This window comes from Lycium ferocissimum, chromosome 8 (genome assembly GCF_029784015.1).
Source record: "Lycium ferocissimum isolate CSIRO_LF1 chromosome 8, AGI_CSIRO_Lferr_CH_V1, whole genome shotgun sequence".
In the NCBI taxonomy this organism is placed as follows: Eukaryota; Viridiplantae; Streptophyta; class Magnoliopsida; order Solanales; family Solanaceae; genus Lycium; species Lycium ferocissimum.
The window spans coordinates 50381101-50394279 of record NC_081349.1 but is presented as its reverse complement, the minus strand read 5'-3'; the positions used below and the strand labels follow the sequence as shown (position 1 = coordinate 50394279).

At 35.2% G+C, this 13179-nt stretch overlaps 1 protein-coding gene, 1 non-coding gene and 1 pseudogene across 2 annotated transcripts; 1 reads left to right on the top strand and 2 right to left on the bottom strand.

Moving 5' to 3' along the window:
* The first annotated feature begins 2348 nt into the window (after positions 1-2348).
* Positions 2349-2885, top strand: LOC132066455 (agamous-like MADS-box protein AGL29). The gene has a single exon (XM_059459764.1). The coding sequence runs from the start codon at positions 2349-2351 to the stop codon at positions 2883-2885; it is 537 nt and encodes a 178-aa protein (XP_059315747.1).
* Positions 2886-4040: 1155 nt separating this feature from the next.
* LOC132068704 (acetyl-CoA acetyltransferase 2-like) lies at positions 4041-11057 on the bottom strand (annotated as a pseudogene).
* On the bottom strand, positions 10725-10829 carry LOC132069044 (U6 spliceosomal RNA). The gene has a single exon (XR_009417612.1). It is a non-coding gene; the product is annotated as a U6 spliceosomal RNA (small nuclear RNA).
* Positions 11058-13179: the final 2122 nt, after the last annotated feature.

Genomic DNA, 13179 nt, shown 5'->3' with positions numbered 1-13179 from the left:
AAAGGCCTTTGAATGTACCTCTTTGAATCCGGCCCTTTTAGAATAGGCGGAGCCCCCGGGATTTGATCCACGAGAGTTATACGTTTCCACCCTCTTCTCTGTTGAATCTACCCGCTTTGCCAAGGTCTCGAGCATCTTCAGAACTTCGGTGGATGAACCGGCTCCCGATCCATTACTTTTGACTCTCCGTGTTTCATCCCTCCTCGGTTCGGTGACCCCTTTTGACCTCTCCTTATCATTTTTGCTCTGCAGCTGAGCTATTCCCTCATAAGCGATCCCTAACATTTCAAAAATTAAACGTAAGTTAATCTCATCCGGAGCATCGGGTACTTTCCATCCTTGAACCCGAGATGAAGTAATTGAGTTGTGAGTATTCAAGGGATTAGTGGCCGGTAAGGTGGCGTTCTCCTGGTTCACGGTGTTCTGTCGGTTGAGGCCTTCCCTCGAATCAACAGAGTTTGGGTCAATCGGATCTGCTGGTAGGCCTCGTAACCCACTATTCTCATTTTCGGCCACAATCTCATTGTTGTTGACATGACCAGACTGTCAGCTGCTTGCCATTTGTCCATTTTTTGGTAGAAATTATTAGACGATCCCTTAGTCAAACGGGTAAAAGGAGGTAGAGGCTACGTTAAAAAATCACTATTATCCTAGCCCCACGGTGGGCGCCAAACTGTTTACCCCAAATTTAGGTAATCAATTGAAATTTATAAGTGAGGTATAGGATATGTGGATAAACTTTAATCTATTTTGGGTTGGTATGAAATATGTATGGAATCGTATGCAATAGTGTGTATATGTAAATGTACGTGTTAATGCCTTGGATAAATGTGCATATAGTGATGATTAAGCTAATTGTATTAAATGAATAAGCAAAGTCAAAAAGGCGAGAGAGAGAGAGAGAGAGAGAGAGAGAGAGAGAGCTTTAATATATATTTTCTATTAAGGAAATGTCCTCTATTTATAGTTTCGCCTCATGGGCCTTAAATACAACACAAAGCCCTTTTAGAATAAAGAAAACCCTAAAAGGATAAGGTAGGATCGTACGGTCTGACACCCGTATGGTGATCAGTACAAAATGACAGAACGGTCTTGACGTGTGGCGATTCCGCAACTGGTTAACCGGACCAACGGCCATGATCAATTCGGTCATGGAGAAACCAGACTAACGGCAACGAGAACTTGACTTGGAGAAAACGAACTAACGGCAACGCAGAGTTTGGTCCGGAGGCACTTTACGTCGGCCACATCCCACGATCCCCTCGGTCATCCTCGTGCCCATTTGGTCATACCCTCTGACCTCGGTATCACCGATCTTGCATACGTTCGGTTTTTACTGTATACAATCGTTACCATTTTGGGGTGTTAATAGTGATCGGGAGAAGGCTCAAATATGTCACACTCATATGTACTTTTCTTACTCATCTACACCTTATTAGTGTACTCTCTTTTATGTCCGTCTTTTTTTTTTCTTAAACAAATTTTATGTTTTTTAAATATTTAAAGAGTCATAAAGTACGTAAAAATTGTGAAGGATGTAGAATAAGATTAGATTCATAATCCAATTAAACAAGAGAGCATAATTTTTCCATGTAAAATAATAATGTTATTAATATAAGGGACAAATTGTCCCTATAAGCTTGTTACATAAAATCAGAAAAGATTGAGGTTTATATTGGAATCGGGAAAAAGCTCAAATAAGCCGTTGAACTATGAAATGACTCATATGTGTCACTCGTAAAATGAAGGCTTTATATAATACCACATGGCAAAATTTAGTACTAGTAGAGTTCTATTAGTGAGTAATGGCATATATAGCCCAAAATGGTAACGGCGGTGGCATTTTTTAGACCAACTATTAACGAGTGGCATGAATGAACCTTTTTTGATAGTTTGACGGTATATTTGAGCCTTTTTCGAAGTAACAATAAATGCAACTAATTAGAGGTGTAAAATCACCTTATAAGGTTTCATGAGTTAGAGTTATAGATTTTTTTTTTTTAACAAAAAAAAAAAAGAAATCTACTCTTTTTTTAGTCATATTATAGAATTAACATTAGATATTTCTGCAAATTAATTTTAATGCATGGTTATTTTTCTCTGTCTTTTGATTCAACTAAGCGTTATCACTTGCAAATACAATGAATAGATAATATACAATTATATTGGGATTCGTGATAATCTCTTAATAGATTTTCATAATATGAATACATTAACTACACATGACAATACGCGTGACAAACAAAGTCGTGCATCAACTATAAATTACATGAGCGTTCCTCTCAATATTGTTCAGACTTTAGCCAAAACATCTACTTAATTTTTTTTTTAAGAGTTTTCTTTTTGCAATGGAAAGGAAGGTGAGTAGAGGTAAGCAAAAGATTGAAATGAAGTTGGTTGAATCTAAAGAAGCACGCTATGTTGCTTTTTCAAAAAGAAAAGCGAGCTTGTTCAAGAAAGCAGATGAGCTTTCAACTTTGGCAGAAGCAGATGTTGGTGTTTTTCTCTTTTCACCTAGTGGAAAGCCATATTCCTATGGCTCCATTAGTATAGAAAAAATAATTGACAAATTTCTCCAATGGAAACTAGATAATCCCCAACTTGATGTCGCAAAATCAAATGTCTTTCAGGCATTTGATAACATATGTGAAGAATTACAAGTAGTGAACGAGGAGGAAGAAAGTCGAAAAAGAAGGTTTAAGATCTTGTACCCTGATTCAGAAATACCGCCTGGTAAACACAGATTGGAGCAGTTGGTAGCACTCAAGTTGCAGTTGGACAACATAAAAAAAGAAGCAAAAAGTTACATTCTGGCCGAGCGATCCAAATTTGACTTGAATGTTGTCCCCAAGCCAGATGAGGGGGAGAGTTCTGGAACTCATTAATGTAATAATGCAAATTAGAGTTCTTGAATTTGGAACAAGTGTTTGGAGGAGGATTTACCAGTGCAGTTATTGAGTCTTTTAATTTGGTCGATTATGTAATAGTCTTTGTTGTTAAGTCAGTAATTATAAGTCTTCTGTCTTTGAGGTTTATGTTTTTTTTTTTTGTCCTTCATGCAAAATCTAATAAAATAAACTCTTCCGTGGTAACAAAATGTCATAGGATTTAATTTGTTTCATCTTTAAGCTTTAATGCTTTGCATTGTTATAGACTGGTAGACACACAACGTCATTCTTAGGAGAAAGGGCATAGAGAGCATTCAGAAGGGGGATGCTATTAGAGATAGGCATGATGCATTGATCAAATACAACGATACATTGATCAAATGGAATTGTATTAGTTCTTTATGTTTTTGGTGTAAAGAAAACAGTATAGAGAATGCATTACAAGTAGTGGATTTCATAGAACTTAGTGGATTTCACAGGACTTCTGTAATTATTATCACCATGTAGCTCTCTTTTTTGGAGGTGGCCAAAGATATCCCTTAATGCTGAGGAATACAAAGTTACCAGTTTTAAAAAAAAAATTGGGAATTTGCGGACATACACACAATCAGACGGATAGAGATAGATTATAGGGACAAAACAAAGGAAGAGAAAAACAGAGGAATATCTACAGGGTCTTGGGCACCATACATTCGAATATGCTACAAAATGTAAAACCTTGCTATGTTTAGTAAATAAGGAAAAATACCTATATGTTTAGCAATATAAGGTCTTACTTAGTCATGGGGGTTGATTTTTCCTTCATTTTTTCCGTGGTTGGCTTACCATAATTGTCACAGCCTCCCAACCAGGGCCAAAGCAAGAGCTTCACCTACAAGTTCGGTAGAAGTGCAGAACTCAATTGGTTCGGCAAAACTCAATAACTTTGGCTCAAATCATGTATTTATATTTAAAAATCTACTTAATATGTATAAATAATATATTAAAAACTCAATACGCTGCATTTTCTAAAATACAAAACACATAAACTCGAAAACCTAACCCTGACTTTGCTCCCAACCTTGTTCCTAAATCCTAATGAATACTGGTAAAGAGATTACTTGCAGCAACATTGTGTGCCCTTTGATCAATTCAAAAGTATTGAAAAGAATGTCCTGGAGAAGTTATTTTCAGAATGCAACAGGAAAATCGGAACTCGAGGATGGTTTAATTCTAAGAGGGGGTGAGGGGCTTGATGATATCTGTCATATTCATATTTCTTTAAGAAAGTAATCACTATTGCATTTATATGTGAAGAGTACAATTGTCTGAAAGAACATAAGAAAATTTCACAATCTTCACTACTTAAAGGCACCCAACTAGTCAATCTAATCCATGCTCCATCTCTTGTAACTAGCTCGCAATACTAACCTGCAATGGAATTAGCAGCTGACATAAGACAACTATTGCAAGCAAACTTCTACTTTCCCTTCTATTACTCCATAAAGGAATGAGGAGCGGAGACGATAGAGATGGCAACGTAACATGATCACCTTGCTAAAAAATTATTATCCTTCCTAGCAGTCTGACTCTATGTTTGATCGAAATAGTGCAATTTCATCGTATAAGATGCATCAAACATTAGGCAAAGACTACTGATATGGCAGCAACTTTCAATCCATGCGGAAGAGCAAAAAAAAAAAGTGAATCGTTACGCTTTGCCCTTGAGCTAAACTCATGTTTCATGGTGAATGACTAATGGGGAAAATCGCTAACTGATAGAGGTGGTTAATTTGAAGGTACCCTTGTTAAAAAAGCATCTTTGGATGCTAAAGTTGTTTTATGTAGTTGGACTTGAATATAAGATAGTTAAACCTTGAGCAGATTCCACTGCTGGCTTTTCAAAAATATTTGTTGAGTTACATAAGCTTATTACGCTCTAAGAATAGGAGAAGAACCACATGAACAATCTGGTTAACATTTCTCTGTGTTGGTCATTTCAGTGATAGTCTCTTACATTCATTACAAATTCCTCTAGTTCTCACACCACAGTTGTCCCGTTAACACTTTTCTCGCATGAAAGTCTAATCTATCAAGAACATCCTATATAATCCATAAATTTCACTCGAAGTATGGCAATATGCAGTGTCATGTAGGTAAGACTTAATGAAAAGAAATTTCCTATGTCAGGACTTACCAAGGACAGAAGAAATGTATTACATAAGTTCTACAACAAGGGCCGAGGCACCTCCTCCTCCATTGCAAACACCAGCAGCCCCGTATTTGCCACTTTTCTGTCTCAATACCTGCAACATTCCATTGGAAAAGTAGATGCAAAATAAATGTTAATTAATCTTCAAGAACCTTGAAACAAATATATGATCACATAAGAGTATGAAAAGTAACAGTCCTCGAACTATATATCTCGAACTGCATTACTGAGACCAAAAAGTGAGAGTTGAGACTTTTCATAGATCATTTAACTTACAGTTCACAACCAAAAAAAGTAGCAAAATATCAGGGGATGAGGGAAGGCACCAGTGTTCCTAAGGTTTAGAATTTAACTACAGTAATAGTGATGTATCCGGTCTAGTTGCACATACCCCAAGTAGAGTAACCAATATACGAGCTCCACTACACCCAAGAGGATGCCCCAAAGAAACAGCTCCACCATGTACATTAATTTTTTCCTGAAAGAACAATTCAAGAGCATACTTCAGGACCATGGTCATTTTCTACACTAGATTATGTACCACTAAGCAAATAATAGAAATGTTTTAAGATCTGCATACTTTATCTGTTTTCATATGAATGGATAATCCAAATAGTTTCTCTAAAGAAGAACCGATCCAGTCTAATTTTCTCAAAGTTCAAGAAATTTAAGATATTTAGAAGAGAGAGAGAGAGAGAGAGAGAGAGAGAGAGAGAGAGAGAGAGAGAGAGATTAAGACCAAGCAGCTTTTGATTTGCAAGAGCTACTACCTGCAATTAGTGTTGTTAAGGAAGTATTCACACAATTGAAAGCAAGCTAGTTTAAAAGAACTACGAAAAAGGGCATACCGCAAATGCTTCATTAATTTCGTAGTAATCAATTTGAGAAGCCTCTAAACCAAAGACTCTTGATGGCTTTTGGAATTGCTTTAGCAGGTGAAATTGTAAATAGTTCAGGTTCCTGCACAGTTAGTTGAATTTAAGCATCAAGAATGTAAAATTGACAGACCATACCTAAGAGAAAATTAAAATTTCTACATGCTAATTTCTCAATATTCATACATGGGAGGTTAAGAGCTTCTTTTTTTTTTTTTTTTCAATTCATATATAAAAGTACCTGAGCAGCATCTGCATATCCTGTGATCTTTGCAATCACATCTAGTCCAAGTTTTACAGCTTTTTCTCCACTTACTAAGACCAGTGCAGCAGCACCATCACTGTAAAGGAAAAATATTCACTTGCCAATTAATTCAAAATATTGCAAAACCAGTTATTCCTAATGGATTATAAGAATTGAACAAAGAATTTCTTCAAAAATCAAATACTGCTAATCTACTGTTTTTGGCAATATTTCACATGGAAAAGAGGAAAGGAGCCAATGGTTGCCACGTTTTAGAAACTAGTTCCTAAGGCAGGTAGAAGATGACATAAACTACAGCTCGCGACAACCCTAAGGATGCAAAGAAAAAGTTCACTTCTTTTGAGGGACCTATAAGGGTAATAGATATACTACTATTGCTATAAGTACAAGAAATCCATTTTGAAACCTATTTTTGGGGGGATCAGTATATTCAGATAGCATGACATAGTGCAAGTAAATTTCAGGGTAGTTAAGAAATATTAGAAAAGGATATAGTGCATTTAAATTTAGGTAACACACAGCTCTATATTTATAAATGAAAGAACTGAAAGAAAAGAAAATGATGCACGTAACTCACAAACCTTATGCTAGAAGCGTTACCAGCAGTCACAGTACCATCTTTTTCCTTGAAACTTGGTCGGAGTTTCCTCAATTTTGCACCATCAAACTGGCAAAGACAGAAAAAATATATGGGCGATGTAAAGCTGATAGCTTTGAAGTTCTATGGCAGGATATTATAGGCGTTGTAAAACCTCTATTGATGTATGTTTAACGTATTTTAACTACCAAGAAAATAAATTCATCTCTTTGATCATTCTGGTATTTGAAAGGCAGATACTGCACTAAAAAAGAAATTCATTTCCTTCTTCACGTCAAAAAGATGATGAATGTATTGATAAGAAATTTAGCATTCAATTTTCAGGAAATAACTCCTTTTGTTGCATTCCTGTTCTCTCATCACACAGGATTAGGTTTTTGTGTCGGTAAATTCGTTGAAACACCTCAAGGGAAGATGTAAAGGACAAAGACATCTATGGTATTTTAGTCTTGCTTGCAATATATGTACTCACCTTCCCTAAACCTTCATCCTTATCAACAATGGTGGATGGTTTTCCTCTTCCACCGGGCACCTCAACCTGAAATTCCCCAGCAAATGATTTAAACGGTGATAAAACAAACTGCAAGGAACCTTTTATACTTTAACAATGAGCTCTATCTAGCAACAAATATCTAGTTATGTTACCGGCACAATTTCCCATGTAAAAGCACCAGCTTCCTGTGCAGCAATACCGCGTTCAAAACTTTGAACTGCAAAGTTATCCTGCAAAAATATTGTTCAGACATAAGAAATTAACACCCATAAGATTTTTGAAAAGACTTCTCAGCATATTTTAATCAGGCATGCAAACACTTGAAAACAAATGGATGAAACAAAGAGATAAAGTTTTTCCACAAATGAGTAATGTGATAAAGGCGCAGACAAAAGAACATAAATCTGAATTGTCCAACTTCACAAAACAGACAGAGGGGGTGGATGCAATGTATCACTTGAATCTTTTCTCACAAAGAGATGTCTTTAAACGGTAGAATCAACAACTAGACAACAACAACAAACAACAGAAAGTAAACAGGGAAGATAACCCAATATATGACAACACTTTGGTATGCCAGTTTACATCAAAGTCATATGATGGTTAGTGAAGCTATATTATCCACATAAAAAGAACTGTGAAGACAAACCTGCTCCTCTCTTGTGATTTTGTGATTCTCTGCACATATTTCAGCACAAACTCCCATACCACAATCATTATAGACATCCATCAAACCATCTTTAAGCATTCCATCAACAAGACTGTCATGACCTAGACGAGATCCCTTCCTGCAAGTGTGCCAGTTTAGGCCATTAAATAATTGAAGAACAATGTTAACCAAGATAGAAGTGGGCAGCAAACAAGTCTACCACATGGAACAAAGCATTTACAATATAAAACCCTGGGGGAAGGGGGTAAGATCCAAAATGCACATGGTGCACAAAGAGCAGATCTCAGAAATGACTTATGTGAAGACATGGAAGATTAGAAGTGAAAGGAATAGAAAGTTAAAACAGCAACACAGGCTCGCTGTTCGAGTGTTCATTAAGCTTGTCGTTCCGTTTAAGAACAGGACATGTTCAAGGTAAGATCAAACAATGGGAACATGGGCACTCTATCGTTACACTGAAACATCCTCGAGTAGGTATGTGACAAAGAATTGGGCAAAGGCCATTTATTCTCCTTATAGTTGTGACTTCAATAATTATTTCTTCTCTCTTACTCTTTTTCGCTGTTCTTTTTTCTTTTTGGGAGGAGGGTGGAGAGACAAAGTTTAAACAGTGCTAGCTAAACTTTTGAAGAAGACAAACCTTGCTTCTGCAATGTACTTAGGGACATTAGACATGTTTTCCATTCCACCAGCCACAACAACGTCATTGATGCCCGACTGTATACTTTGTGCTGCAAACATAGTTGCTGCAAGACATTAAGTTACAACTAGTCCCGTCTTCCTGGCCCTTGTTACAGTTGTATGTATAAAGGATGCTGGGTACTGTAGGAAATGATCTATTTATTGCTACTAGACAGTGCACACCTTTCATTCCAGATGCACAAACTTTGTTAACTGTAGTACAAATCACTGCATTGGGTATCCCTGCACCCAATGCTGCTTGTCGAGCTGGAGCCTGCCCCAAGTTTGCGCTGAGGACATTTCCAAAGAAAACTTCTTCTACAAGTGATGGGTCAACATTTGCTTTCTTGAGAGCACCTAAAGATGCATTAAGAAGAGAGATCAATAAAATTTCAAAGAAATTCAAATTGCCATTTGACAGTGGTTCTCTATAATGAACGAATTATGTCAAATTAGTTTAGAGTCCTACCAGCAATGGCGATTGATCCAAGTTTAGTCGCTGAAACTGATGAAAGAGAGCCGAGGAAGGCCCCCATCGGGGTACGGGCAACACCAACAACACAAACATCTGTTCAACAAAAGCATAAAGAATAAGCAATAATGAGAAACTAGAATCTAAGGAGCCTTGTGCTCCTGAAATAGAGAGCAAAATGTAAATAACCCTGGGTATACAACAACTTTTGGTGTCAGTTTTTTCAGAAAAGGGTACAATAACAAGCAACTACTAAGGGGCATTCACTGAAAGAAAAAAAACTGTTTCTAGGTATTGGAGCTCCAGTAGAAATGTCATAGTTCAGGTAAAAAAAAAAAAAAAAAAAAAGATGTACTTGCCAATTTTTGACTCCCTAATTAAGATAACAAACATCAAAAGAGCCTTTCCACTCTAAATGCCTCAACTACAAATGCATTGTTGAAATATGCATTTGAAAGTTTTCACATGTATGGTTCAAAACTAAAACACAAGATTAATGATATTCTTGAAAACAGAAGTTCAAACATAAATGGAAAACTAAAGTTACATCCAGCAATGGGTTTTAGTTTTGAAATAAAAGTTCGGACAGAAACAAAAAAAAAATGAACAAAGTACTCCTCTTTCTGCATGTGCTTCACTCCAGGACCAAATTAAAGATCTATTTCTTATCATCAAGCTTTTAATAACATGATAACCAAAAGCAACAAGAGAAGTGGCTCATATTGAAATTACAACAGTTCTATATATATTATGCTGAGAGATTAAAGAAATGAGCTATAAATTTCTAAGCGATGAGCAAAAAGAACAAATGTGTTACCTCTAGGCTTGATTGATTCTGCAGTTGCTGGAGCCATCGTTAGTGATATATGTGAATAGTAGTCTGTTTCAATCAAGACAAATCAGAATTCTCTCTCTATCAACAGAAATATGCACAGCTACAAATATATTAGGAAAGCGTCACCTAAAATTACTGCTACGTATGGTTACCAAATCATAGGATTAGCATGAGTTGTTTTCAACAAATCGGAATAACTACTTAATGTAGGACGTGACCAAATTTAGGAACAATAGGATAGACGATGAAGGGAGTAGGGGCATTTAAAGGGACAGTGCTACAAGTCACAATTGGAAATTTTAGCTAATTCTTAAGGCTATTAAATTACAATATGTACTAGCCTCAGCTGCCTCATATCTGCCACTATCATTGTCATCTATAGTAAAGGTCAATGATGACACTCTAAGTTGATTTTCCTTTCTATAGCCTCTTTATGAAATGCGGGGGTAAGGCTATTTAGATTGGTCCAACCCCTAACGAGGTTTAGTGCGCGGAACTTCTCTTTTTTTTGGCGTGTTTGGTATGGAGGAAAACATTTTGCAATTTTCCCATACATCCTACCCCCCTCCCCACCCCACTCCCCCACCCCCCCCCCCCCCCCCCCCCCCCACCCCCAAAAAAAAAGTTTTGCTAGATTACGTACAAATGATTGGGATAACATTCTTTTGTTTACTTACCAAACACTAGAAAATAAGTAAGAAATCTACTTGTTTTTCAAGAAAACATTTTTCCTTCGTAGCGAACACATCCTCTATTAATAAAGATTTGGGCCTTTTCTTTACGTGTGTCATCTCTGCATACGGTCCATATTTTTAATCTTCTCTGCATCTTTCCAATTTTATCAAATGTCTCATAAGGAACATGATGAGCGAGCATGAGCTAAAACTAGCTAAGGAAATAAAAGAAGAAGGGATTCTAAAATCCATTTTTCTTTCTTCTCTATATTTCCTTCAAAGCAAAATGAGTGCAAACAACAAATTCAGTTCAAAAAAGACAAGATATTAGATCCCAAAAAAAAAAAAAATGCTCAAATGATCCACATGAAAAATTATTGATTTAAAGATGTCTTACGTGATTTACTATCAGATCTAATAAAGAAAGAAACAATTGAAAATTTTGCAACAAAAATATGTAGTTGCATGCAACAAACAGTCAGCAAAGATACCTGAGTGATTAAAGTAGGGGTAGGTGGAGCAGAGGCAGAGCAACAGAGAGAAAGTAAAGAGTATGATATGCAAATCCAACAGAAGCGGGAGACCTATTTATACAGAACGCCCCCCCCCCCCCCCCCCCCCCCCTTTCTCGGCCCCGGGGGGCAACAGGGTGTCTTTTTGGATATTGAAATTTTTGTTTTTTATTCCGTTTCAATTTATGTGATATTTTTTATTTTACGAATGTCGAGTTAACTAATTTTTATAGCTAAATTGAATTAGATCGATAATTTAAATTAAAAAATTATACGAAAAATACTACTGTATAAGTTGCTATTTTTCCCATATCAATATGAAAATATTTAGCAGTATTTATATAGTTTGGGTAAAGATATTTATTTTTATATTTAAACCTGCAAGTTAATTATATACATATATTATATATTTGCCAATTATTTTCAGTGGAGCGACTATTTATATCTCATTGGTTTTTTTTTTTAAATAAAAAACACGATTATTTAAGTTAATTTTCCGAAACAGATAAAAGATGGAATAGCTTTTGATATGAGTAGAATCCTAAACCAAAGTGATGTGAAGTTGGGTCAACAAAGATGACTTATGAATAATTTATCTTTTAAAGTATTAGAAAGTACATAAAGGAGTCTATTTGGTGGTGTTATTGATGTTCTTAAATACTCTATTAGAATTTTAAGTTTAGTTTCTTCACAACCTTTAAAAGAGAGTACATATCCCTATAAAATTAAGATAATTGTATAGACTTCAATGCTGAAATGCAACATGGTATAATTACCTTAGTGACAATTATATTGGTTAATAAGTATAGAAGTATATGCTTCGTATGCATGTAAAATTATAATGATAGGGAGTGAGTAAGTTGGACTACTACCTTATAAATTTGGAGACCAACACTACTAAAAAAAAATTGAAATTCGACCAAAATTTTCGACCACGAAAAAGGCAATAAACAATTTGATTGGCTAGGGTGAAGTTTTTCAACCTCACGTGGTCGAAAATTTTCGACCACACGCGGTCGAAATAAGTTTTCTACCTAAATTAAAAAAAAAAAAAAAAAATTCGACCACATTCGAAAAAAGTTATTTTTATTTAAATATTAATAAAAATTTCGACCGCATATTCTATTATTTTACGCAAATATTATTTAAAATTTTCGACATACACGTAGTGAAATATAATAAAAAATAAAAATAAAAATAAAAAAATTCATAATTTCGACCGCATGATAAATTTGATTGAAGTTGACCTCATGAGGTCGAAAAGGAAATCCTTGTCTTGATGCGGTCGAAATTATGATTCTTAAGTACAATTTCGAAAAAATTATCAATATCTATGAAGTGACTATTAGAAAAAATACGGAAAAAAAAATTCGGAATTCTATAATTTTCACAGACACGTCTAATCACACTCATCAACCAAATCAACAATGCAATTCATCAACACGTCCATTCATTACTTTTACAATCATAAACTTCATTTAAAATCAAATTCAACCTCGAGTTTCAATTTAAAGTACTTCTAAATATCCTTAAAACTACATTCAAACACTTAAACATCGTAAAGTTAAACAACCATAAACTACTTTCTACATTCAAACACTTAAACATCCATAAAAGAGAGCCTTTTTCATGTAAACAAAGTTTGGTAAATGCTAAAAGAACATATCACTTATATTCATAAGAAATAACGTATCTCTTTAGTTCTAACAAACAAAATGAAGTACAAATTCAAAATATTAATGAACAACTTAAAAAACTTATATTGTAACTAATGTCATTACATAACCTATCCTATCTAAAACCACAAATAACGAAAATCATTTCCTTGGCTCTTTATCATATCGAAATCTTCCAAATTCTATTTTTACGAAATACTAATAATATAATTGTGTCAATAGATGAAATATAATGTAAAAAACATTGCAAGTCTACACATCTAACTTGCGAGAGAAATCTTAAAGAGCATCTAACAAGCAGATTTTTGGTTAGCAATACTTTCCACGGGAATACATGCTCATCAATCAA

What these genes read in the sequence shown, in the direction of transcription:
- LOC132066455 (XM_059459764.1), top strand. Translation starts at nt 2,349, where the DNA reads ATGGAAAGGAAGGTGAGTAGAGGTAAGCAAAAGATTGAAATGAAGTTG.